This window comes from Festucalex cinctus, chromosome 6 (genome assembly GCF_051991245.1).
Source record: "Festucalex cinctus isolate MCC-2025b chromosome 6, RoL_Fcin_1.0, whole genome shotgun sequence".
NCBI classification, from domain to species: Eukaryota; Metazoa; Chordata; class Actinopteri; order Syngnathiformes; family Syngnathidae; genus Festucalex; species Festucalex cinctus.
In genome coordinates, this window is record NC_135416.1 from 9296061 (window position 1) to 9319918 (window position 23858).

Here is a 23858-nt window from a genome sequence, read left to right on the forward strand (position 1 = left end):
ACAGAATAGACTCCCTACTTTTTGTCCCGTCCCGTTCTTTTATAATTGACAGCAGAAAAATGTAGGTTTGCCAAAATACAGCCATTTCTCCCATGGACTCTGAAACTGTGTTTATTTCCTATAAAATGGGGCTATGATGTCATCTACCGGTGGTTGGGCATCAGTAAAGTTGTTTCCAAGTTTGATATTTACAGTGGAGCATGCTCAGATTCGCCCCCATTTAGCACCGCTCTAAAAAATACAATTGACAAGTATACTTGTCAAAGGCAGTGAATGAGTTAATAGTGTGTGAGGTCATACTGTAAAAATTAGTGTTACCCATTTGTCCCACAGTCATTGAACGCATCTGCAACAAGGTATTGTTTGGCTTGAAGGGGAGGGAGCGCCAACATGGCGGCTGATGGCGAGTCGCTCGAGTCCTGGCTTAGTAAGTACACTTTAAAAGTCAGTTTTAACCATATAAAGAACCAGTAACCAGAAAATATATGTATCTGTGTCAAAGTTGCATCGGTCGCAGTGAGCGAAATCTAAAGTTTGGCTTCTGTTTGAATAGTTTCAGTCGTAGTGTTGACATTTACCGGACTAAAAAGTCGTTCTGACGCAGCTGTTGATTAGCATTGAGGGGAAGTAACTTTTTGTTGTGGCTGAGCTTTAAAAGTACTTTACGAGTCATACTGTATTCAGTGATTTTGCCACGCACAAATTCCTTGAGCCCCAGGACTCTGCAGATTTGAACTTTTATCGCAAAGGAGCACAAGCTGATTCTTGTGAAGACTACTGATGAAGTCAAACAGGAAGAAAAGGTGGATAAATACAGTCAAGGTTGGAGTTAAAAAAAAAAAAAAAAGATGTGAGAGATGCATGAGTTCACAGTCTTGTGTGAAGGTGGTTGAAAACAAAACAGGCCATCTGGGGGTCTCAAACTTCCTTACCACTGTTAGATCACGAGTTAAATGGTAAATAGTGAGCTTTGAATTTACATTAAATGAAGCTTCACTATACTGAAGCTACACCACAAAAATGTATCAAGCTAAAATAAATTAGGATATTCATGTTTCTTACCGCTGCAATATTAATGTCTTGGATTGATGCAATTACAGCTCTGTTGCCATTCCATAATTGAACTGTTTACTGAACAAATAATATATTGTAGTTGCAGATGTAGTTATTAGGGCACAACCAGCATGGATTTTTATTTTTTTTTATTTTTATTTTTTTTAAAAACGTTTCCAATAATTTGGCAGAAAAATTCTGATAACCGATTAATTGGCTGATTAATTATAAAAGAAAAATATCGATATAAAATGTATCAAATAACTTCTTCTTGGGTCCGTCAAGGCTTGCAAGAACATAGTCTCATGGCAGACAGGTAGAACATTGGTTTAACAATCCATTTATTGACCTTGAATATGTTAAACTGTACATTGAGGAATTTTCAAGTACAAAAAGTGCAAAAAAAAAAAAACATTAACTGATGAATTTATCGTTAGATAATGTGAGCAGCTTAATGAGTGAAGTTCCTGGCAAAACATTATTTATGCATGATGCCCTTGAAAGTTAAATGACATGTTCATCTGCGCCATTATTTTCTTTGAAGTTTTAAGTGATGACTTCAAAATAAAAACCAAACAAGCCTCTCTTAGTTGTCAAAACATGTCATGTTGCGTTTTAAATATATGACATGTAGAAAGAGAGAACATGAGTTCAACTGAAACAGGAGCCAAGTGTTTACTTTTTTGTTTTTAAGGGCTTGCACTTTAACACAACTGGAAGTTCAGTATCTTGCTTAAGGGCAGTTCGCCTTGGTCACAAGGGCTACGGCTTGAACCCACAACTTTCTGGTTCGGAGCTGACCTTCCTACCATCTGAGACCTGCCGCTTCGCTTTTAAAAAGTTTCCACTCAAGAAATGTGTTTCTACAGTCATGCAAACACTGAAATTGACCAAAAACGTTCTACTGTTTGCCCTTTGGTTGTTATACACGGTGGATTAAAACCGTGTGTCATACACTTTTCTCCATCTCCACTTATTTATGACAGTGAGAATCAAAAGATTTAACTGTAAATGCCATGTAAACAGGTAATCCACTATTTTTTTTTCTCCTTCCCCCATCCAGACAAAGCCACCAATCCTTCCAACAGACAAGAAGACTGGGAGTATATTATGGGATTCTGTGACCAAATCAATAAGGAGCTTGAGGGGTAAGATCACGTTGATGCAATCAGTGCAAATGTTTCGCAATATGACGAAGCGCGCCCATACAATGTAACTACTCAGTTTGCTCGCTGTGCTGGACACGGCCAATTGTCAGCTCTATATTATGTGGTCATTACGGTAAATGTTTGTATTGTTGTCCCGTCTTTTCCCAGCCCGCAAATAGCCGCAAGACTCTTGGTACACAAGATCCATTCACCACAGGAATGGGAGGCACGACAAGCCTTGATGGTATGTTATCGTGTTTTATAACTTTCTGTACAGTGGAACAATCTGAAGTCAAATTATATTCCTTTTTTTTTTTTTTTTTTTTTTTAAAAGAGTCATTCTATCTTAGTGGTGGACCATGCATTTGGTACCTGGGCCTTCAGTTGCAACCCGAGTTAATCAATCTCTTAATACCAACATGATAGAAACCATCAACCAAAACACAAAATGACAGCACAAAACTGTGCACTTCATCTGGAGCATATCATTCTACTACAATGACAAAAATGTAAAACATTCAAATAAAATGCAGGTGTGCAATTCTACAGATGTGTTTTGCAAGTTGAACTTGACTTGATCTGACCAACCAATCAGAGGATGGAAAAATGGTGATGTCATCGATTGCCTGTGTGCAGGCCCTTTGAAGGCAAATTGTTTCCAGTTTTTATTTGATCTATTTTTGGTTTACGTGATTAATAAAGTAGCATGCTCATATTTATCCAAGTTCAGGAATTTTGGGGTTTCTTAATGTCTACCCAGTTCGTGGTTACTCACGGTATGCAATCAACATGTTTCCATCATGTGGCACGAGTAGGCGCACTCAGTTACAGATGGACTTAATGATTTTCATTTTTTTGTTTTGAATTCATGTCCTGTTTTTTTTAAATACAAATATTTTTTGATATGACAGCTTAAACTGCGTTAAGTGTAGGTCGCAATAAACGTCAATTTTTGATGTGTGTATAAATTCAAGTTGCACCCTCATGTAATCTGTCCATTAGGACTCCCACTCTGTGTATGGAATAATAAAAAATAATAATAATAATAATAAAATAAAATAATCTATATGAAGTTAAGTTGTGTAGTAGTATTAATACATTAATTTGTTCAGTTGAAAACAAATAAATAAATGCATTTGCAGTTTTTGTTAATTATAAGCTTATACAATTTTTTGTTTTATTGCGAGGGAAGTTGTACATATTCCTCTATTTCTAATGTTGTATTATTACTTTGGTGTCTTTGTGTGGGTTGTATTGCACATAATAATGTTGCCCTAAGGAGATATCATAGCATGGATGTAGCTCAATTCTCGAGTAGTTTACATCATGTTCTCTGTTAGTTGTGGCCATATGGTGTGCTCCTTCTTGACTTACCCACTTTTGTGAACACTGTACATATTGGTTTTAAGTTTTGTTTTTCAGAATGTACAGTTCATTAAATGTGTAAATATATTTTAAAAAAAAGTGTTAAACATATATCTGAAAGCTGTCTAGCAGAATTGTTGCTAATTCTACACGAGTTCTAAAAGGCAGCTTTCAGCATCCCTATTCTGCCTGTTAATATTTTCAAAAAAAAAAAGAATTTCTTGTTTTTCCTATTGTAGGTTCTGGAAGCTTGCATGAAGAACTGCGGCCAGAGGTTTCAGAACGAAGTGGGGAAATTCCGTTTTTTAAACGAGCTCATTAAAGTGATCTCACCTAAAGTGAGTGGCACCAAAATTGGTGAACATTTTTACTTGTACATCATATTATGTATCAAGTTTTTTTTTCTTCCTTCAGTATTTAGGAGACAAAGTGTCTGACAAGGTGAAGTTGAAAGTGATTGAGATGATTTACAGTTGGACCATTTATCTACCCGAGGAAACCAAAATCTGTGAGGCTTATCAGATGTTGAAGAGCCAAGGCGAGTGAAATAAAATTATCTGAACCACTTATCCTCAATCACCGTACATTATAGATGCATGGTCTATGATGTACGTTTATTACCGGTCGTTAACATGAAGTTATTAAATGCAGTATGTGTATTCATATCTCCAGGCATTGTGTTGGCTGATCCAGAGATCTCTCTAGATGCGACATTAGTCCCAACATCACCGTCTCAGCGGCCCAAGAATCCTGTGTTTGATGATGAGCACAAAGGCAGAGTAAGACGAACCATTTGAATAATTTCACACCTGGCGTGTTTGAACACTGCTTATCAGCAAACAGCACCTACGTCTCCATCTCCTTTTATATTTAAATCGATTTTTAATGGCATATTTTTTCTTGCAAGTGACTGTGTATGAAGATGGTTCAATGCATGTCAGACTGTCAGACGTCATGCAAGCTGATTTCTTTTATTTATTTATTTTTCCCCAAATCCTGGCATGTTTACTCGTATGCAAATTGGGGAGGCCTTTATTTGTACAAAGGCTTTTTGGAGATAATATTAAATAAGTAATGTCGTTTTATATGACAATTTGTGACAAGGGAAACTGGCGTTCAAAACAAAGTAAAAAGGATCTGTCTGTATGGAGAAATGCAGAATACTTTGAAGAACTGACAGATTGGGAAAAAAAAACAAAACATGCACATCCCTCAAATAAAACACAGTGTGAAGCAATCACATGGTGTTATTGCAAGACAAATCATTTTTAAAATCCACCGTCTTTATGTTTAAAATCTAAATTCTTCACTGCTCTGCAGGGAATTTGTGAACTCGCAGGAAGCAGCACTGTAACTTTAATTCAGGTGGATGTCTGTTTACTTGCTGTTGTGGCGAGCAACAGTTCAAATGAATTTCCTAATGTTAGTGTGCGCACAGCAGCCTACATTTACCTTTTTTCAGTTTGGATAGCAAAAGGGCGGCGTCTCTTTTTCTTTTTGCCATGGCAAATGATAAAAATGCTGTTTGCCTTGTTGTAAGCCTATATACAATGACAATTATTTTGAATATATGAAGTTAATATTTAGTATGTCATTTCTTGAAATTGTTTCTATTATAAGTGTTTTAAAGTCTCTTTGTAGTTTTGTACGCTTTTTTTTCCCTAACTTTTTTGAAATGTTGATTTCCTTTTGCAGACAATTGATGGCGCCCCAAAATGGTTGTCCCACTGTTCACGACATTTGATTTATGGCAGAAATCTGGGCTGTTGGGTTCTGTGTTTGTTTGTGTATGTGTGTAATCTATGGCTGAGGGGTAACATTTGACAGTTCCACAATGTTGTTGTTTTTCACCACTGCAGAGGTTGGCAGAGCTGCTCAAGAGCAAAAAGCCAGCGGATCTGGAGGCAGCAAATCGGCTCATCAAGAACATGGTGAAGGAGGTAAATCAGTCATCCTGAATTCAAGCCAATTTTCGAGCCATGAAGCGACAGCAGTTTAATGAGAACCGTGTAATTAACTTTTGTCGCAGGACGAAGTGAGAACGCAGAAAATGTCAAAGCAGAAGAGCACACTGGAGGCGGTCAATAACAGGGTCAAACTCCTTAATGAGATGCTGGCTTACTTCAGCCCTGAAGACTCCACTGATGGTGACAAGGATCTCATTAGGGTTTGTTCTCCGCACACATTTTAACAGCTTGTCTTGAACATCATCGACAAGCAAACGTTAATGGCACGATTCACACTTCAAACTCGTTACTAGCAACATCATGTTTTTACAGGAGCTGTACCTCGACTGTGACAAGCTGAGACTAACAGTGTGTCAGCTTGCTACAGAAACGGACGATAACGACACCAACTTGGGTGAGGAGTCCTTTCAGACGAGTGTGATGATCTGCTTTTGCTTGTCCGTATGTTTAGTGGAGGGAGGCTAACGCAACCACATATTGCTTTATTTAGATTTTATACAAAAAGTAATTAAAATGTGCTATCATTAAAAGTACATTTAGAAACATTAAAAAAATAACTAAAGACATTTAAAATCAATATATATATTAAAAAAAGCTTACTAAAATTACAAAAAAAAGTACATTACAAGAAAAACAGTTTTCAAAATTGATTTTAAAAATTGATAGAGGCAAACTTTGTTTAAAAAAAAAAAAGTCGGAACACGCCACTATAATGCACAAATAGTAATAAAGTAATACTTATTAGTCAACTAAGTTGTAAAATTAGAGCTGGTAAACAATTATGGTAAATGTTTTAATCAGATTAATTGCATTGTAGAATTTTGATTAATCAATTAAAAAGGCTTTTTATCAACATTTTTTGCCTGCCAAATTTGAAGAGCACCTGTTATATATTATTTCTTTTGACATTCAATGTTGTCAACATTTTTTGATTCACTGCACACTCACCCTCCTCTTTTGTAATCAGTTAATTACATGCATAATTTCAAATGAGAAAAAAGATTTTTTTTGACAGTACCAAAGTTTATGCCAATCTCTCCTGTGTATCGACTAGGAGACATCCTGCAGGCCAACGATGACCTCACCATTGTCATTAATTCTTGTAAGAAAATTGTGGAAAGCCAATCCATAAATGGAGTGACAAAAACACCATCAGCAGTCAAACAAGGTACAGTTCATGATTTGTTTTTTTCTGTTATTAATGAGAATTTTGTCATTCGCGTTAATTAGTAGGTTCCCTCACAACTCACAAGCAACCACACAGGGCAGAGCCAGACTGTTTCGTTACAATGGAAAAGCGGCTTATTTTGCCTCAATTGTTTTAAATCCTCTCATTCACAAGAGAACGAAAATATTTCACAGTGTGGGGGGGGGGAAGCATGCTACAAAAACATATTTTCTGACATTGGGAAATAATGTGAGAAGATTTCTTCAAATTTGTTTAATTAAAGAAGTGGAGAGTGTCATTCAACTGTGATTTAGATTTGAAGAAAATAGCATGCATGAAGTCTATTCCCATTCACACAGGCTTATAAAGTGGAAAGACAATCTGTTCCCCGAGTTCTGTGATAATACTGGATGCTAGGGGTGTTAAAAAAAATCGATTCGGCGATATATCGCGATACTACATCGCGCGATTCTCGAATCGATTCAATAATCGGCAGAATCGATTTTTTTTTTTTTTTTTTTTTTTTTTTTTTTAGGATTCACACCTTGAGCATGGAAGAATGTTATATGAACGGAACATTAAGCCTTAATATTTTAATTTAATGCTGTTCAAACATGAAACAGATTACAACCTCTATAAGACTGAAATTTCAGATAAATAAATAATACATTTTCATATAAATCTTACACTCTACAAGCTTACTGATTAGTATTTTCTAAATTTGAATGAAAAAAATCGCAACAATCGACTTATAAATTCGTATCGGGATTAATCGGTATCGAATCGAATCGTGACCTGTGAATCGTGATACGAATCGAATCGTCAGGTACGAGGCAATTCACACCCCTACTGGATGCCGAACAATATGCCACCCTCTCCGTGGTATTTCTGTCGTGTGCAATGCAAATGCCACTGGTGAAAATACTAATAGGCGCTGCGATATTACTTTTGACTTTTTACCATTTTAAACTGACCTGTTGCACATGACATGACAAGGTAACCTAGAGTGCTTTTTTTTTCCCCCGTTGCAATAGGCACCAGCTCCACAACTCAGTCAGAGAGTTTGATTGATTTGACAGAAGTGGACATCCCAAGATTCTCACAACTAGAAAAGAAAGATTTGACATCTAACACGGTTTCTCATGTTGATCTTCTGTGTGGAACTGCTGTTGCTGGAACATCCCCTGCGAGCTCTGACATAGCGTCTGCACCGTTTTCTCTGATGGATGAGGAGCTGCTGACTTTAGGTAACGTTCACCGCTGTGCTTGTCAGAGTTCAAAACCACAGGGAGGTAAGTGACTCACTACTGTCAGTGCTTGACAAGAAAAAAATGACATTCTGCCCGGGAAAACGGAAATGTGTGTTCCTCCATGACAACTGTGTCCAATGCTATTTAATCAAAATTTTGAGGAGTTGTTCTGAACTGTCAGATTTCTTTTTTTTTTTAAATAAAGTCCTCGAGAAGCCATACTAAATGACATGTTGTGACAACCAAAATAAAAAGTATTTCTGGGTTTTTAGACTTGAAATATAAAAATAATGAGAGGAAATGACAGCACAGTGACCAAGTGGTTAAGGACATCTGCTTCACAGTTATGAGGTTTCGGGTTTGAATCCTGACACCCTGTATGGTATATGTGGTACTCTGGTTTCCTCCCAGATTCCAAAAGCGTGCAAGTTAGCTTCATGCCCTTCGTCTACATGTGCCATCCAATTAGCGGGCAACCAGCTGAAGATGTACCTTGCCTCTCAATCAGTCAGCGACGATCAGCTCAGGCTCACCTGCCACCCTAATGAGGACAAGCGCTACAGAAAATGGATGAATAATATAAATAATGTAAAAGATCAATATTGTAGCGAGGGGCATATACTCCACTCAACCCAATTTGCGCTGAGAATAATGAGGCGGTAGATCCCATTTAGTTTGTTGTGAAAATCTTTTTACAAAGATAATGATGCTCAGTTTTTAAATATTAATAACATTTTTTGCGTCTTTATATAAAACTTTTGTTAGTAACTGCTTTCAGCAGGATGCATTACTACTACAACAACCTTAAGAATAAACATATATTGTTAAATGAACCTCATCGACTTTGTTAATCATCAGTCAGCATTACTTAATCTTATTGAAATGTGTAGGCTTACCTCATGGCGTGACCAGTGATTTGAGAATTCTGTTCCCCCCTGATAAGGGCAGTGCAAAACTTCAAAAAGCTTAATAATTTAAAATCCGCTGGTATGCTGTGATAAAAGGTTTACCTAGCAGAGCTGACCTTGGGCAAATGTTGCTCAATCCCCCCCAACTCCAAAGAAATACACACTTCGACAGAGAGAGTGGCTTGCGATTTTTTTTTTTTTTTTTTTTTTTAATGACTAATCATCAAGGCAACAGAAGAATGCTCACTTAGTTTTCTGTTCTTGACAGGATCTTCTGGACCTGTTGCAACTGAATCAGTGCTACCTACAAGCATAAGCAATTCCATACATCCCTTCCAGGTACATTGAAATCATTTCATTACCACCCTAATATTTTACTAAAATAAAATAGTGTCTCATTGTTTCCTTTATCAATTCAGAATTCTAGTCAAGATGTGGAACTTTTGGACACAACTTCAGTAGCAAGACCTGCAGCCTCCATCTCAATCCTCAACCCGGGGTTCAACACTCCACAGTCACCTTTCACACTCCAGCAGACACAAATTGGCCCCACATGGAGCGCGCCGTTCCCCGTGGCTTCGCTTCTGTCAACCACCATGCTAAATTCGCCACAAGCCTCTGCTGATGCACTGCATTCCCCAAGGGCACCTTCTTCCCTGGGTCGCAGTCTACCAGACCTAGACCTGCTTGATTTAGGCGGTATTGAAAGGTGAGTAGCAGGTGGTATTTTCACCGGGGGTTGGACAACTTCAGATTTTTTTATTTTTTTTATTTTTTTTTTATTTTGTAGTCGGCACTAAGCTGATGCAAGTTGAGTTGGCTTTTTTTTTTTTTTTTTTGTTTTTTGTTTTTTTGTTTTTTTGTTTTTTTTTAAACGAGCTTCTCCCGCCAGCCGCTCTTGTTAGCCACTCCAGCCGATGGCTCCGGCTAACTCCCGCTCGCCACTCTTGTTAGCTGCTCCGGCTAAATCTGGCTCGCTCTGTCTTTCGGTGTCGCTCGTTGGGCTTCACACAGGCTGCCAAGTCACTGTCGTGGCCGAGATGCTCATTTGCTTGTGCAAAACTTGAATTGGTGATTGGCTTGTGAAATGTGGTCTCTCTGAGCTACCGTAGCGTGTGTGCTTCTAAATGCATGCATTTTGGCTGCATTCTAGTGGTCACTTATTACATACCGCACCTTTAAGTTCTATTTAATTACAATATGACCTTACTGTGTTTTTGTATGTAAAATGTTATAAAGTACTATTTTTCCTTGTTAAAATGCACATTTTGACTTTTTTTTTTTGGGGGGGGGGAGGCTGGAGTGGATTAATGTCGTTTCTATTAATTTGAATAGGAAAACACAATTTGAGATACAAGTGTTTCGACTTACAAGCATTGTCATGAAACACTCTATAGGCGCCACTGCTCTGGAAATTGCTCTCCTCTAATCGAATTAACACGTGTTGCGATGTAGTATTCATTGCCCTGTAAAACACAGTAATAAGTTAGAATATAACAAATATGCATTGCAAAGCCTTAGCCTTACTCCTAACTGACTCCAAATCACAGATTGATTAACATAACTCATTCACCTTGACTTCATAAAAAGACCCTTTGAAAGAACTATAGTATTTTGAGCACTTAACAAAATGTTAGCAGTTAGAAGTGTAAAGCGGAACATCAATTATTACTCATGACATCGCTTTTGTGGCCTCTGAATGGTTATCTTTGCCGGCAGAGCAGTACTCATCTGATGGTCTTCTGTGTGATTATGCCCACAGCATCCCCGTAGTGCACTTTGACAGCACACAAGCCAAGCGTGGCGGTTTGTGTTCTCCTTCCAATCTCCAAGAAGGGATGCCAGTGGCGTCTAATTGCCCCCCGGCCAGTGGTCTCGTCAACAACGCTCCATTACACTCTCCGTCCCCCATCCTCACACACGGCCAGCCCTCTCTAGGTGGTATAGATGAGGCGTCTCTCGCTGATGTCTTTGTACCTTTGGATGCTGTCAAACCAAGTGAGTTTGTGTTACTGGGTGTGTGCAACATGTATAAGCTTGTCAAGTGTTTCTCAGCCATTATTGACCCAAGGCACATCTCACAAAAAGTATGCCATCCCCAAAAACAACATTTTCTGAATTAGTGGGCTCATGTGGAATATTCCGTGTACAAACTCAATACAGATAACTTAATGAACTTGCTTTGACCTAAATTTGAGCTGCTTTATTCTAGGTAAGATGTGTCCAGTCACAGCATACGACAAAGGTGGCATTCGCCTGCTGCTGCATTTCGCCAGCGACTGTCCGCCCGGCAGGCCTGATGTGTTGGTGATTGTGGCCTCCATGCTGAATACATCCCCACTTCCCGTTAAGGACGTTGTACTGCAGGCAGCTGTTCCTAAGGTAAAATATACTTACTTTATTTATTTATTTTTTTGGACATCTGTACACTGTGTTCCTGTCCTTCATCATTCTGTTTAAAAAGATAATACAGTAATGCTGTGGTTTGAGCCTGTGTAAAGATGTGGAAAATCACCATACTGAAGGCCGTGCAGAATATTTTCCATGCCTTTTTTCGACTCAAAATATTCCACGAAGAATAGCACAGACCTCTGTCAACTTTGAACTATTAACAGATGTGCAGTCAAAAAAAAACAAAAAAAACAAAAACAAGAAAAACAGAACATGGAGCATAATATTTGTTTGTTTTTCCCAAACATATTCCATTGATGAATAAAATATAAACAACATATGACTTGGGCAATTGATTGTCTTTTAGATCTTATATTTCTATTTTTATCTCCAACACAGCTAAGTGTGAGTAGATTCCTGATTTTCATTTTTTCTGGAATATTTTATTTCCGATGTACCGTTATGAGCGTAATTAAAATTGTATATGTGAGTATGAGGATGTATTATTGTGTACGCCTATGAATTTCATGTACACACACTATTGATAAAAATGTACATGTGTTAAAGTGCAGTTGTTCACATGAGCAGGATTACACTTTTTATTATTGAAATGTATTAATAATGACACAAGTCAAAAGATAAAAAGAATAAGCGGTGGGACTAGATAAGTTTTTAAACTTCTTCCTACTCCATTTAAACATGTAATCTATCGCGAATGATTGCTATAAGTTTCTTTTTTCTTTTGAATTTTTTATCTGCTACTTGTTTGTTTACATGTTCAATAAACAAACAAAAACAAATAATGACAGTAGTTCCATTCTACGCTACATGAGTCAAAAATATTCTGAACCGCTCTCAGCATAATGCAGTAATAAAAATACATGCTGTGAAATAAAATTTCAGTAAAGATGGATTGCGTGAGATGGCAATTTGGAACTCATTTTATTTTTCAAGTTGTGAAAATGCATGTTGTGACTGATTGGTATATTGTCAGCCACTGAGTTTGTAAACAACTACAGAAAATTGAACCTTTTTAAAAAAAAAAATTATAGCAGGGCAAATCACTTCTATTGTTAATATCTGGTGTGTTTTTTTTCTCTAAATTTGAGATATTGAAAAAGCAAGCGTTAGAGATAAACAAACCCACAAATGTTTGATTGCACTTCACAAAGACAACAAACCAAAAGTGATCGAAACAACGTTTTAGTATATCTCTATGACAACATCAATCAAAACCGTGCATTGATTAACTCTGTAAATATGAGCAACGATGCCTTATTTACTTGGCTTGTGTTTTGCATGTGTGCGCGCTCCCGTGCAGACTATGAAAGTGAAATTGCAGCCACCCTCTGCGACGCAGCTAGCTCCCTTCAACCCCATCCTGCCCCCTGCTGCCATCACTCAGGTCGTGCTGCTTGCCAATCCTCGCAAGGTAGTGTTGAGCCTGAGGCTGTTTTCACCAACTCAGTCATACGTTTGTTTTGCATTTCAATGTCACATTTCTACCTTGTGCTTGTGTGGATGTGTGTCTGTGTACTTGATTGGCAGGAAAAGGTACGGATGAGGTACAAGTTGACATTCACGCTGGATGAGCAACCCTACACGGATGTTGGGGAAGTGAACGAGTTTCCAACTCCTGACAGATGGGGAAGCCTGTGATCCCACATCACCTCCCCTTCTGGATTTCTACAAAAAAAAAAAAAAAAAAAAAAACAGGGTGGGTAGGTCATTAGAAAAGAACGAGTTTGGAATATCTTATATCCACAAATACTGGCCAGGGGTTGTTCGAATTTCACTTCTATATTTTTGTTTATGTAAACTTAAAGTGCCATTTTTAACTCTTTGACCACCAAAAACGTTTAATGACCTACGCTAAAATCCTAATGAATGCTGCCCTAAACGTTAATTGACGTTTACTAAGGTTTTTTTTTTTGTTTTTTGTTTTTTTTCTCCCCTTCTTGTGCAACACTGCCTGCTCATTGGGTTGTGGAATCAAAAACCACCCACTAACTATGGCCAGCAGATGGCAGCAATGTATCTCTTTTCATTGGGATCACGGTATATGAAATTACAATGAAACACAACTGATATGATGAAATTGAACGTTTTCAAGGATGACGTGAATGATCAAAGCCTTTGTCACATTAAATCTAATTCACAGAGCGTCAATAAACAAAAAAAATAAATAGTGTCTTAAGTCACTGTTGTGCAAATTTTTTTTTATCTTTTCAATGTCACTCCAATTACCTATTTTCGAATCGTGATTACTAAAGAACGGAATAAGGTAGAAACACTTTTTTTTTTTTTTTTTTTTTATGTTTATGTAGTCGTAGCGTACAATATTTTGTTTGCCTTGAAAGGAGTGAGAATGCTCGAAATCGGCTGGCACTGTTGGGGTTGTTTTTTGGATAATGTTTGGCAGTCAAAGAGTTAAAAATAATACATTGGAATAAAAACATGCAAATATTGCCAAAGAGGCTGGGTGAGATCAACCTTGATACTGTCCAGGGAACTTGTTTACAACATGCACTCAGTCTCCACAATTGAATTTAACTGGGAGACCGGTGCTTTGGTAGGTGTTGCTGTTTTGGTCAGCAATAGTGTAATGAAATAATCCTGATTTCTGACATGCATGTAGGTTAAATGTCTGTTAAAATTAAACAAAGCAAGATTTAAAACACACACAGTAGAAACATTAAACCTGAATTGTGAACTGGAACCTGTAGTATAAATCCAGCCTAATTAGGACTCCGCTGTTATTTGGAGAAAAATTGTAATTATGCCTCATTTAATTTTAATGCAAACAAAAGGCCTTCTTGCATCGTTTCCCTTCATTCAAGTCTCCAATGTGATAACAAATCACACAGCATTAACTTATTGCTCTCATAACGTGTTGACTTTCTATCAAGTCAAAATGAAAAATTGTTGCGCATCTTGTTAGAGTGCAAAAAACATGGATTGTGAAGCCCAACAAGTTTCTGTTGTTTGGTCAGTCTGTTATTAAGGAGTCTGGAGCCCTACTTGCAAAATGATTTGCTTTTTATTTATCCACTTGTGTTTATTTATTGACGTTGCACACTATTTATTCTTCAGTTGCAATAGTTGGAAGGGTTACGTTTTTCTTGTGCATATATACTGTTGCATAAGTGAATGAAGGTCCCCATGCACAGAACAACTTTTTATTATATACACCTTTTACTACAGTATATTATACAGTAATTGTGTTTCCTTTGAAGGCACAAATGATTCAAAAGTCTTTTCTTTGACTGTGTTAATGTCATTTTGCCTCCATGTGGTTTCCAATATGAAGAGTATGTACAGTAGTGAGGAGTTTTTTGTGTTTTTTTCTAAATGTGCTTTCTTATGGGATATTGCTTAAATATATATTATTTTATATATATTTATTTTTCAGTCCATGACAAATAAAGAATGTAAAGCAATGTCTACAATACAAATGTCTGCTTTTTGTCATTTTTATGTAGCTAGACATTTCTCCCTGCTTCATTTGAATTCGCACAACCCTTTCTGCAGCCAGGCAAAGAGAACTCCATGGGTCTGATGGGGTTGGATGAAATGCAATTTGCATTCACATGATATGGCTGACTTGCTGGTTTTACTCCACAGAGCATATTTGTTTGTTTCTCAAGTTCTACAGAGCATATTTGTTTGTTTCTCAAGTTCTTGCCGTCTGAAATGTCAACATTTTTAGGCAGAGACATTTGGTGCTTGACGACTTTTCTTTTGTTTACCTCACTTGAGTCGAGTGAGCTGGAGCCTATTTGTAAGGCGAACAGAGATTATTGCTGTTTCACGTGAAAGAGTCACTTTGAAAACCTTCTAAGGTGCGGTCAGGTGACTGCTTTTCTCTGCTTGGGTATCAAAATGGAGTTTAACAGTCACTAGTGGTTATGTTGGATTGGTGATCCAGAGTCAAGTGACACAAGTCTTACTGACAAGCCAAACCAAACCATGAAGGCAATAAATTGTTTTTATTTGACTTTCGGCTTTAGAGCTTATAGTACCTGTCAGTCAGTGATCAGCCACAGTTGGTAACTCACACAGCTACAGTAGATTAAAAATAACAGCAGAATGTAGCTCAATCTAAGGGAATAAAAGTAGCATTGAAAAAAACCCCGAAATTGAGTAAATGTAGCTCATAGTCGTTATTACCTACCACAGGGAATTTCAATGTAGTTTCGTGTTTTGTTTGTTTTTGTTTGCACTAGGCGGCGCTAACGCTCCATTACTTGGGGGCGTTCACACAGCGAAGAAGACAAGGTACAGAGCGGCAGCAAGACAACGAACGCAGCAGCCATGGCGGACGAGAAGCCTAAGGTAACGGCATTCATGTACGCCTTTTCACCATCTTATACAATTGCCGTTGTTTACACAGATACGAAAATATTAGATAATATTATCGGGTCCGAGCCAAATAATTCGAGGAAAGATTTAGCCGCCGGACCCGACGTGAACACACAATCGAGCTAGCTAGCGGCATAATTAGCGTGGCAGGCTAGCGCGCATAGTGTGCCTGAAAGCCTGAAACGGAAGGGAATTCGGTAATCTATTGTATTTTATATTATATATAAATATTGTTATGGGGTAAACCATTACGTAAACATAATCCCTGGCGTCTGTACTTAATGTTAGTATAGGGATTGGAGTGTTCAAACACGTTAGCGGGCGTAATGTATGTTTTGAATAGGCCGTTAAGTGCTTTCCGGCGTGGGTAAACCTATGTCGCTGGGCAGCATGATAACTTGTTGATGTTTGTGTCTGCTAGGAGGGAGTGAAAACGGAGAACGAGCACATCAACCTGAAGGTGGCTGGCCAGGACGGTTCGGTAGTACAGTTCAAGATCAAGAGGCATACTCAACTTCAAAAACTCATGATCGCTTATTGCGAACGCCAGGTGAGGCACGTCATACCAAGGTGACAACAAACCTTTTTTTTTTGGCAACAGGGCCCGGTTCTACAGGAAGACATTTTGAGAGCCTGGAATACAAACAAAACTAGTAGGGATGTCCCTTAATATTTTTTTTTAGCAGCTGAGTCAGAGTTTAAGTATTTGGTTTTAAGTATCTCCCGTGTAGAGTCCTGATCTGATACCTTCTCAATCAGTGCATTAAGAAAAAAAAAAAAGGAGCATACAACCATATTGTCTAAAAAAAACAGTAAATATAAGTTTGGCCAAGTAAATTTTCTAAAAAAAAAAAGAAAGAAAAGAAAGTGATGAGTGTGGAGAAGGAAGGGAACCAAAACAGACCACATCACATTTTTATTTTTCTAGTCCGTGGACCAAAAAACCCCCAACAACTAATACACAAACAAAAAAAAACACTGTTTGAACATTGTTTTATAAGACATTAAAGTGACGAATCAAATTCAACATATGTTTCATGTGAGTTTTCTTGATTGGTTATATAAATGCCATGATACTCAACTCATGTTGCATCTTGTTTAATTGGAATCATTGTCTAAATCACAGTATTGAATCAACTATTAGGAAGGAACATCATTTTTCTGTCCTTCTTCACAGGGATTATCAATGAGGCAGATACGATTTCGGTTTGATGGCCAGCCAATCAATGAAAAGGACACACCCTCGCAGGTATTAAATATTTGATTTATATTTTTGAATACTATTGATCCTTCATAGTGGAACACTTGCATTAACCCTTGAAAGGAGACTTTTGTAGCTTTTTACAGCTACAAACAAGAAGTATTTGCCTAGATAAGTCATCTATTCATTCGTAGCACATTACATAAAATTTGAATATTTGTTCCTATCTGCTCATGATGTATTTTAGAGGTTCTGCGAGGACAATGTGCCACACTATGTTGTGTAATTATTTCTTTCAGGGCATGAAAATGATATTTGTTTAGGGCTGGGGAAAAAGGTCAACCATAAAAATAGGGTGACGAATTTGTTCGACAGTCTCCATAATTAATTTACCTACATTCTTGCTGTATTCAAACTACTTGTGCCTTTCACAGTATAATAGCACCCTCTGTTGGTGGAAAGTTGATACAGCAGTAAATGAGATTTCCCATTTTGGGCACTTTTTATTAATTTTTTTATTTTTTTATCCGCAGGGGTCGCCACAGCAGTGGTAATTTGTGTGGATCCTTATCCTCTCATCTGACATAGATTTTTCTTATTTTTTTTTATTTTTTTCCAGCTGGAAATGGAGGACGAAGATACGATCGACGTGTTCCAGCAGCAAACCGGTGGATGTTCTCCTTAGACTGTTTCCTCTGTACATCTCTACCTCCCATTTCCATGTCCTTGAGCGTCTTCATTCTGCCCCAGTTTTTGTCATGTTTATGCTACCAGCCAGTGGAACACGTGTCCCGCCGCAAGCAGCAGCATGGTTGTTGTAGCTCTTTACACGGTCAGCCACTCACGTCAGCGTGTTTGTTCTCTCAGCAGTTGTGGGTTGAAGGGAATTTAGAGTTCCTCAAGTTTTTTATACTTCCAACAGCTTTTGTTAGTCATCAACCAATCCAACATTTTAAATCCTTTCTGTTCATGAAAATTTATTGGAATAAATTCTTTCTTTGTTTTGTTTTGTTTTTTTAATGCCCGCTTGTTTTTAAGTGATAGAATACAACAGATAACTAAATGATGGTACAATTAAAATCCAAAGAACACATTCATCCCATTTTCTATTGCTGCATCTTCTGTTCAAGGGTCGCAGGTGAGCTGGAACCAATCCTGGCTGGCTTCGGACTACACCGTGACCTGGTCGCCAGGCAGTCACAGACAACCATGCCCACTCGTGTTAACATTTAACAAAAAAAAAATTATGGACAAAAAAATATATATTGAATTCCCCAAAATGAAAGTCCATAGGTGTGACCTTTTGTTTTAAAATGTTTTGGTAATATATCGCTTAAAATGATGTAAGGCGTAAAAACGAATTTTGTTGCAAAAAATGACCTGCCGTAATTTTGTCAATTGACCCTACACGAGCACAGACCACAAATGAACGGAAGTGGTCCCTTTCATTATCGATGGGGGTGGGGTACCTTTATTTTCAAGGTAGCGCCGGAAGTGACATTTTGTCGTGCACAGCATCGAACTTAACAAATCACACCGAGATCGGAAGCAGGTTGATTGAAGCAGCAACTGCTTTGGACGGACAAAGATGAGGCGTTGAAATACGCCACACTTCAGACTAGAACGCAAGTATATTCCGTTCTGTTTTTATTGCGACGACTGTGAAAATGACGACCACGACGACATATCAAGGGATGGAGCCCGGTGCTAAAAACAGCTCCAGGTAAAAAATAAATAAAAATATCCGTGCTTTCCATCACTACCACCATTATGCCGTTAGCCAGCCAGACTATCGTCGTGAACATCCTAAACGTCCTCTTCTGGTTCTGAACCCTTTGCCAGTATTATTTTTTTGAGTCGTATAGAAATTAGGAACGTAGTCGTACTGCTAAAATAAAGGCCTCATTGAAGGAGCATAAAAAAGCTACTAGCATTGCAGCACATGTTCCTTTGTACACCTTGCAGTTAGCTAGCCATTAACGAAATACACCAGTATTTTTCAACTGTAACTGCCTTTTTCAATTCATCATTCATCCTATTGACCGATGTACTGTTGGTATCAATTTTCATGAAAACCGAAACGAAAAGAAAACGTAACGTTGGCCTTCGCAGGGTGGGATGTTCCAGTACTGGTAGGGTGGGGCCACGTCGTGTGGGTTTCCCCATCACTTTGAAAGGCAACAAAGAGGTCACTGTCTAATTTTGAAACCGAAACGATCATTAATTATGACGATGAACCCATTAGTCCATTGATTACATTTTTTTTTTTTAAAGACGATTGACATGGTACAAGCTGTTTTTTTTTAAGTGATGTAAGGATTACTGCCGCCATGAATATGAAGAATGTTATGGTAAAAAAAAAAAAAGTGAAAACACTAACTTGGTAAGAAGAATTTATTTTTTGATAGTACTGTACTTAATGTCCAGGGTTTGAGAGCAAACTGACCTCAAGTATGGCCACCAGCCCACACGTTGTTAGTTTGGCTCTTGAAGTACTTGGAAAAAGTAAACACCTCTCCCCAAATAGACACTCCAATGACAAATCTAGTTAGCTGTACTAACCTTTATATTTTCACCAGGGGGTACTGTTAGGTTCCACTCCAACTTGTTAAAGAGTGTGACGTAAAAGCAGCAGCACAGTGTGTAACTGGCAACTGAAAAAGAGCATTAAGTTGTGGAGGTTTGACAAGCATATGACAATATGACATATGAAAATACACAACCAGCCATGCGGCAAGGCAAGTGCAAAATCTTGTTACTTGGCCAAAGCATTAACACACTTGTCTGCTTCAGGCAAACAGAAGTCTCCTTCAGATAAATGTGTGGTACTCTTTGACACTTGTGCATCAAAATTATTTATTAGGTATTATGCAGTACTTGATACATTGGACAAAAAATATTTAAGAACAAAGCCTTCTTGTGAATTAAGCATACAAAAAGAAATAATAGGAAGAATTTAATACAAAATATAATTTTTTCTCATGATTACCACACATCATGAAGTTTCACATACGGCAATATGATGTTATTGTTTTGATGCAATCTAATTACTGTTAACAAAATGATATTGATCATTTGTTTGCATGAGGGCTGGTTCATATAGGCCTAAAATTCATATCCTGGTATAAATTGAATCCTGTTATCTAAAAATTATAATGACAGTATTTCTGATTGGGTTGTGCAGTCTCTTAGCGAAGTTAAATCCACTTGGTCCAGCAGTCCAAGGTGTGATGATAACTGCACTGTTTTTAACTTCTGACTAACGAGCAGATGTAATTTGAGGCAGGTGCCCAATTAAGGAAAGAAAATTGACTGGCAAAAGTAACATTTACTAACCACCACAATATTTTTTTTTTATTTTTATTTTTTTATTTTTTTAGTGTTTCTGAAAACCAAGATGTTGCACTTTGGAATGACCTTACTACTGTTGCTAGGGGTTGCATATAATTTTCTCTCGAGACGTATTAATTTTCGTGTTAATTTGTTCTTCATGGAACTGGAAGGTTATTTTCTGCTATGACGTGACTCCAGCTACATTTAATAATTTATTTATTGCATTTTTTGATAGGCTAGTGGTTAGCATGACTTCTCTGTATTCTATTAATTGCTCCCACTATTAGTAGCCGTAGCAGTGTTGTGTAATGATAGTGCGGCTGCCACTTTCAGAACTTAAGAACACAATTCCTGATCATCACCGATGTCATTACAATGCAGTATAGTTGCATAACCTGTTGCCGTCAGATAGGAAACAATCACTGCTGTCCAACTGACATGATGCTGCACGTTTTTCTTCTCAGGGTTCTGCGTCCTCCGGGCGGCGCCTCCAACATCACTTTTGGCGCCGACGAGGACAAACCTCCCGTCCGCAAAGACAAGATGGCCTCCAGCGTTTTTGCCGAGCCGGAAGACCCCTACGCTAATAGGCGGAATAATCCGCCAGGTACTCGCCATGAATGCAATTTTGCGGTATAAAGATTAAATATGAAGTAATCACTAAACCCCAACATATTATATCATTTCCACCAAGCTGATACCAATACTGATAATTTTCTGTTTTGTCACAAAGTCGACCAAGTCGGATAAGTCGACTTATACTTTCTGCCTCGAAACTCAGCCAGAACCATGTTTGGGCCGTCCATGTTTTATGGGCTACACTTGGGCTGTAATTCCAAAATATAACCTGCCACTTGGTTTTAGATGTTCATCACTTAACCACTAGAGGGCAGCCATACACTAAACGTGACCAGAAGAAGACAGGGACAGAAAGTTCTTGACCTCAAGTAGCTAACAGCTAGTTGTACTCTTGTTTACACATGGAATAATGTTGAAGCATTGTTTGTTAGTCACTTTTAAGACACTATTACTGTACATGTGTAGCTTTCATATAAATGTTTGTGTAAACGAAATAATAGTGTTTGTGCACCTTAAGTGGTAATCGCTAGCGCGCTAATGCTAATCGTGATTGCTAACCGTTTAGCATAAATTGTCCTTGTTTAGTCATGGCATAATGTTGAAGCATTACCTTTAAGTGACTTTTAAGACACTATTTCATGTGTAATGTAGATATGATGTATGTGTGAACTAAATGATAGTGTTTGTATCACTATTAGCGGTCAACTTTTCCTGATGGTGTCCAGACTAGACTCACAATTTCCTTCTAAATGATTGCATAAAGATCGCAAAGACATTGCATAGATAATATGACGCAAGTGTCTTGCAAGCTGGTCTGTCACAACGTCCTCGTTTTCCAGGTGGGAAGCCGACGGGCGTCCTGTGCGGTGAGTCGTCAGCCCCCCTTAGGAGAGGCGCCACCAACGCTGTGAACTCATCGGATGCCCCCTCATTGGTAAAGATCAGTTTCCTGGTCATGAGACGCACAACAGGGAAGCGCAACATGCAGACTGAAGCAGAAGTACACAAATACTTCCCTCTCCCTTTTATCTTGTTCACACTTTGCAATTATTGAATTTACATAAAGTTTATTATTTACATTGATGCAAGTACAGATGGGCAGTAATGTACACATCTGGATATTGTTTACTTTACAATAGTTGTCTCACATTGCACTAAATTAAAGGAGGGAGAAATGAAAACAGGAAGTGAAATCTCCCCGCTTCTGCTTCACTTAGCTTTCATTTGTTTACATTGTTCTCGTCTTGCCAAGAGTACAAGCAAGAAAATGGTGGGAACGTTTGCGGCTTATTCTGGTCGTACAAGGTCACATAGCATACAAGTGTTTGACTTTCAGCATCGTCTCTGTCAATGATGAAATTTGCATATTAAGTTTCAACATTCACGCGTCATCTCCCTTTTTAGATAAAAATAGGAAACCATTACTAAACGGGTCAGTAATTGTTTTGACAGAAGATAATATTAGTATCATGAGTATTTATGATTCAAGTAAGAATTTCCATTGTGGGCTTTGATACAGAATGTCCTTCCTTTCCTTTTTTTTTTTTTTTTTTTTTTTTATTAGGATGGAGACACGCCTGTATGTGACAATGGTGAGTATGTTTCCTTCCCCATCATCACGTCATCATGTTAACAAACAAGCTTTGCCTGTTGCATGCGCATTGCTGTATTTCTGCTAAGTTATAATAAAAAAAAAAAAAAAAAAACTATGAGGGCTTAACGTTTTGAAAAATAATTGAATTGTGAACTCCCCCCACCCACCTCCTTAATGTTGCGATTGTGATTTAATACAATTCTCATTATCACAGGCAATGACTCGGCTGAGGCAGCAGCTGCTCCCGAGCGCCAAGATGACACCCCTCCAGCTGAGGATCCGGCAGCGGGACCACCCTCCGGACGAAGGAATCCCCCCGGAGGAAAGTCCAGCCTCATACTGGGTTAAATTGCTGCCAAGCGAGCCCACCGCCATCACCACCTCCCCCTCCCCGCTTTCTCCTTTCCTCCATACATCTCAAACTGGGACCCCCCCCGTAACGGTACCTCGGACCTCCCCTCTGATGTTTCCCTTAGTGCCAGTCCTCCTCCACATCTCAAGTGCATTGTTTTGATACCTCCTCTTTGGAACCATTATGTACCGTTGTTATTTATTTTGACAGAAGCACTTTATGTCTTTCCGTTTGGTCCTTCACCCGCAGAGAAGCCGCAAGGATCTCGTCCAACCCCGTATCAACGTACGCTAATTCGCCCCACATTTTTTCCCCATGACAAGGCACAAACTGCAGGCGACAACACAAACATCAACAGAAAGCTTTCACTTTTCAATTTTGATCGGATTAGAACCTCCCCGCATGCCCGTTTGGTCCTGAATCTGAATTACAAGTGATGAGAAACTTACTGTGCAGCCTTTTTTAATATTTTTGTGTGATAGAAACATGTTGTTGTACTGTGACTGCATGGAAATTTCAACCTTTTTACTGGTTATGGTATTAAAAAAAATACTTAAGAAGAACATCAATAATCCCCAGTATTCCAAATTTGTCCTTTTTGTATTGTGGCTAACCTCTCGATGTTTTACCGCTCTGAAATGAAATGAAGTGTGCCTCTTTTGCGTTCCAAACTCAGTCAAGGTTGGATTTTCTGGTTGCATGAAAAGCAGAGACATCGTGTCCTTGCGTTACGTTGCAAACCAGCAGAATGTTGTTGTTGGGCCTGATGTTAAACAACCTGTCCTACATTTGACAAGTGACCTTATGACACAGCTCAGCCTTTGTTTCTTCAAATGTTCACGATCTCACTGCTTCGATGGGCAACAGAGACGCCAAACAGCCAGATTATTGCGTGTGACGTTCAACTGTCAATACTTCCGGTGGCATCCTGTACAGTTTTTGTTGTCGTTCCTTTTTTTTGTCCTCATGCTGGATGTTAAAGTCGCTTGCAGACGTTTGAATTGAAGAAATGGCACAAATGGAAAATTGACATTAAAAATCAATTCAGACCATGGTTGCTTGTCCTCATTCGCTTGTGGAAATAACATGAATTCCTTTAAAAAAAAAAAAAAAAAAACGTGAATGAGGAGAATTTGAGACAAAATTACAGAAGGTGGTTTTTAAAAATGCAGCGTTTCTGGTCTGCT

The 23858-nt window shown here is 38.3% G+C and overlaps 3 protein-coding genes and 1 long non-coding RNA gene across 5 annotated transcripts; 3 read left to right on the plus strand and 1 right to left on the minus strand.

Annotated features, from left to right (window-relative positions):
• The first annotated feature begins 349 nt into the window (after positions 1-349).
• gga3a (golgi associated, gamma adaptin ear containing, ARF binding protein 3a) lies at positions 350-14705 on the plus strand. The gene is made up of 17 exons (XM_077523707.1): positions 350-427; positions 2117-2201; positions 2370-2445; positions 3806-3904; positions 3981-4104; positions 4239-4345; positions 5426-5506; positions 5596-5733; positions 5846-5927; positions 6588-6701; positions 7736-7948; positions 9128-9198; positions 9279-9568; positions 10622-10857; positions 11072-11241; positions 12572-12682; positions 12799-14705. The coding sequence occupies exons 1-17, from the start codon at positions 391-393 to the stop codon at positions 12907-12909; spliced, it is 2145 nt and encodes a 714-aa protein (XP_077379833.1). The 5' UTR covers positions 350-390; the 3' UTR covers positions 12910-14705.
• Positions 12356-15776, minus strand: LOC144020335 (uncharacterized). Its single transcript, XR_013283853.1, has 3 exons — positions 15425-15776; positions 15273-15351; positions 12356-12936 (listed from the first exon to the last, which is right to left on the minus strand). It is a non-coding gene; the product is annotated as an uncharacterized LOC144020335 (long non-coding RNA).
• sumo2a (small ubiquitin like modifier 2a) lies at positions 15436-17833 on the plus strand. Of its 2 annotated transcripts, none has more exons than XM_077523709.1 (4): positions 15436-15585; positions 16034-16162; positions 16790-16861; positions 17433-17833. In XM_077523709.1, the coding sequence occupies exons 1-4, from the start codon at positions 15565-15567 to the stop codon at positions 17496-17498; spliced, it is 288 nt and encodes a 95-aa protein (XP_077379835.1). In that variant the 5' UTR covers positions 15436-15564; the 3' UTR covers positions 17499-17833. The 2 variants fall into 2 exon arrangements, with proteins under 2 accessions (XP_077379835.1, XP_077379836.1); XM_077523710.1 differs by having other exon boundaries at positions 17347-17492.
• A 230-nt stretch (positions 17834-18063) lies between these two features.
• Positions 18064-23725, plus strand: jpt1a (Jupiter microtubule associated homolog 1a). Its single transcript, XM_077523708.1, has 5 exons — positions 18064-18536; positions 20611-20753; positions 21565-21659; positions 22290-22317; positions 22534-23725. The coding sequence occupies exons 1-5, from the start codon at positions 18481-18483 to the stop codon at positions 22665-22667; spliced, it is 456 nt and encodes a 151-aa protein (XP_077379834.1). The 5' UTR covers positions 18064-18480; the 3' UTR covers positions 22668-23725.
• The last annotated feature ends 133 nt before the right edge of the window (positions 23726-23858 follow it).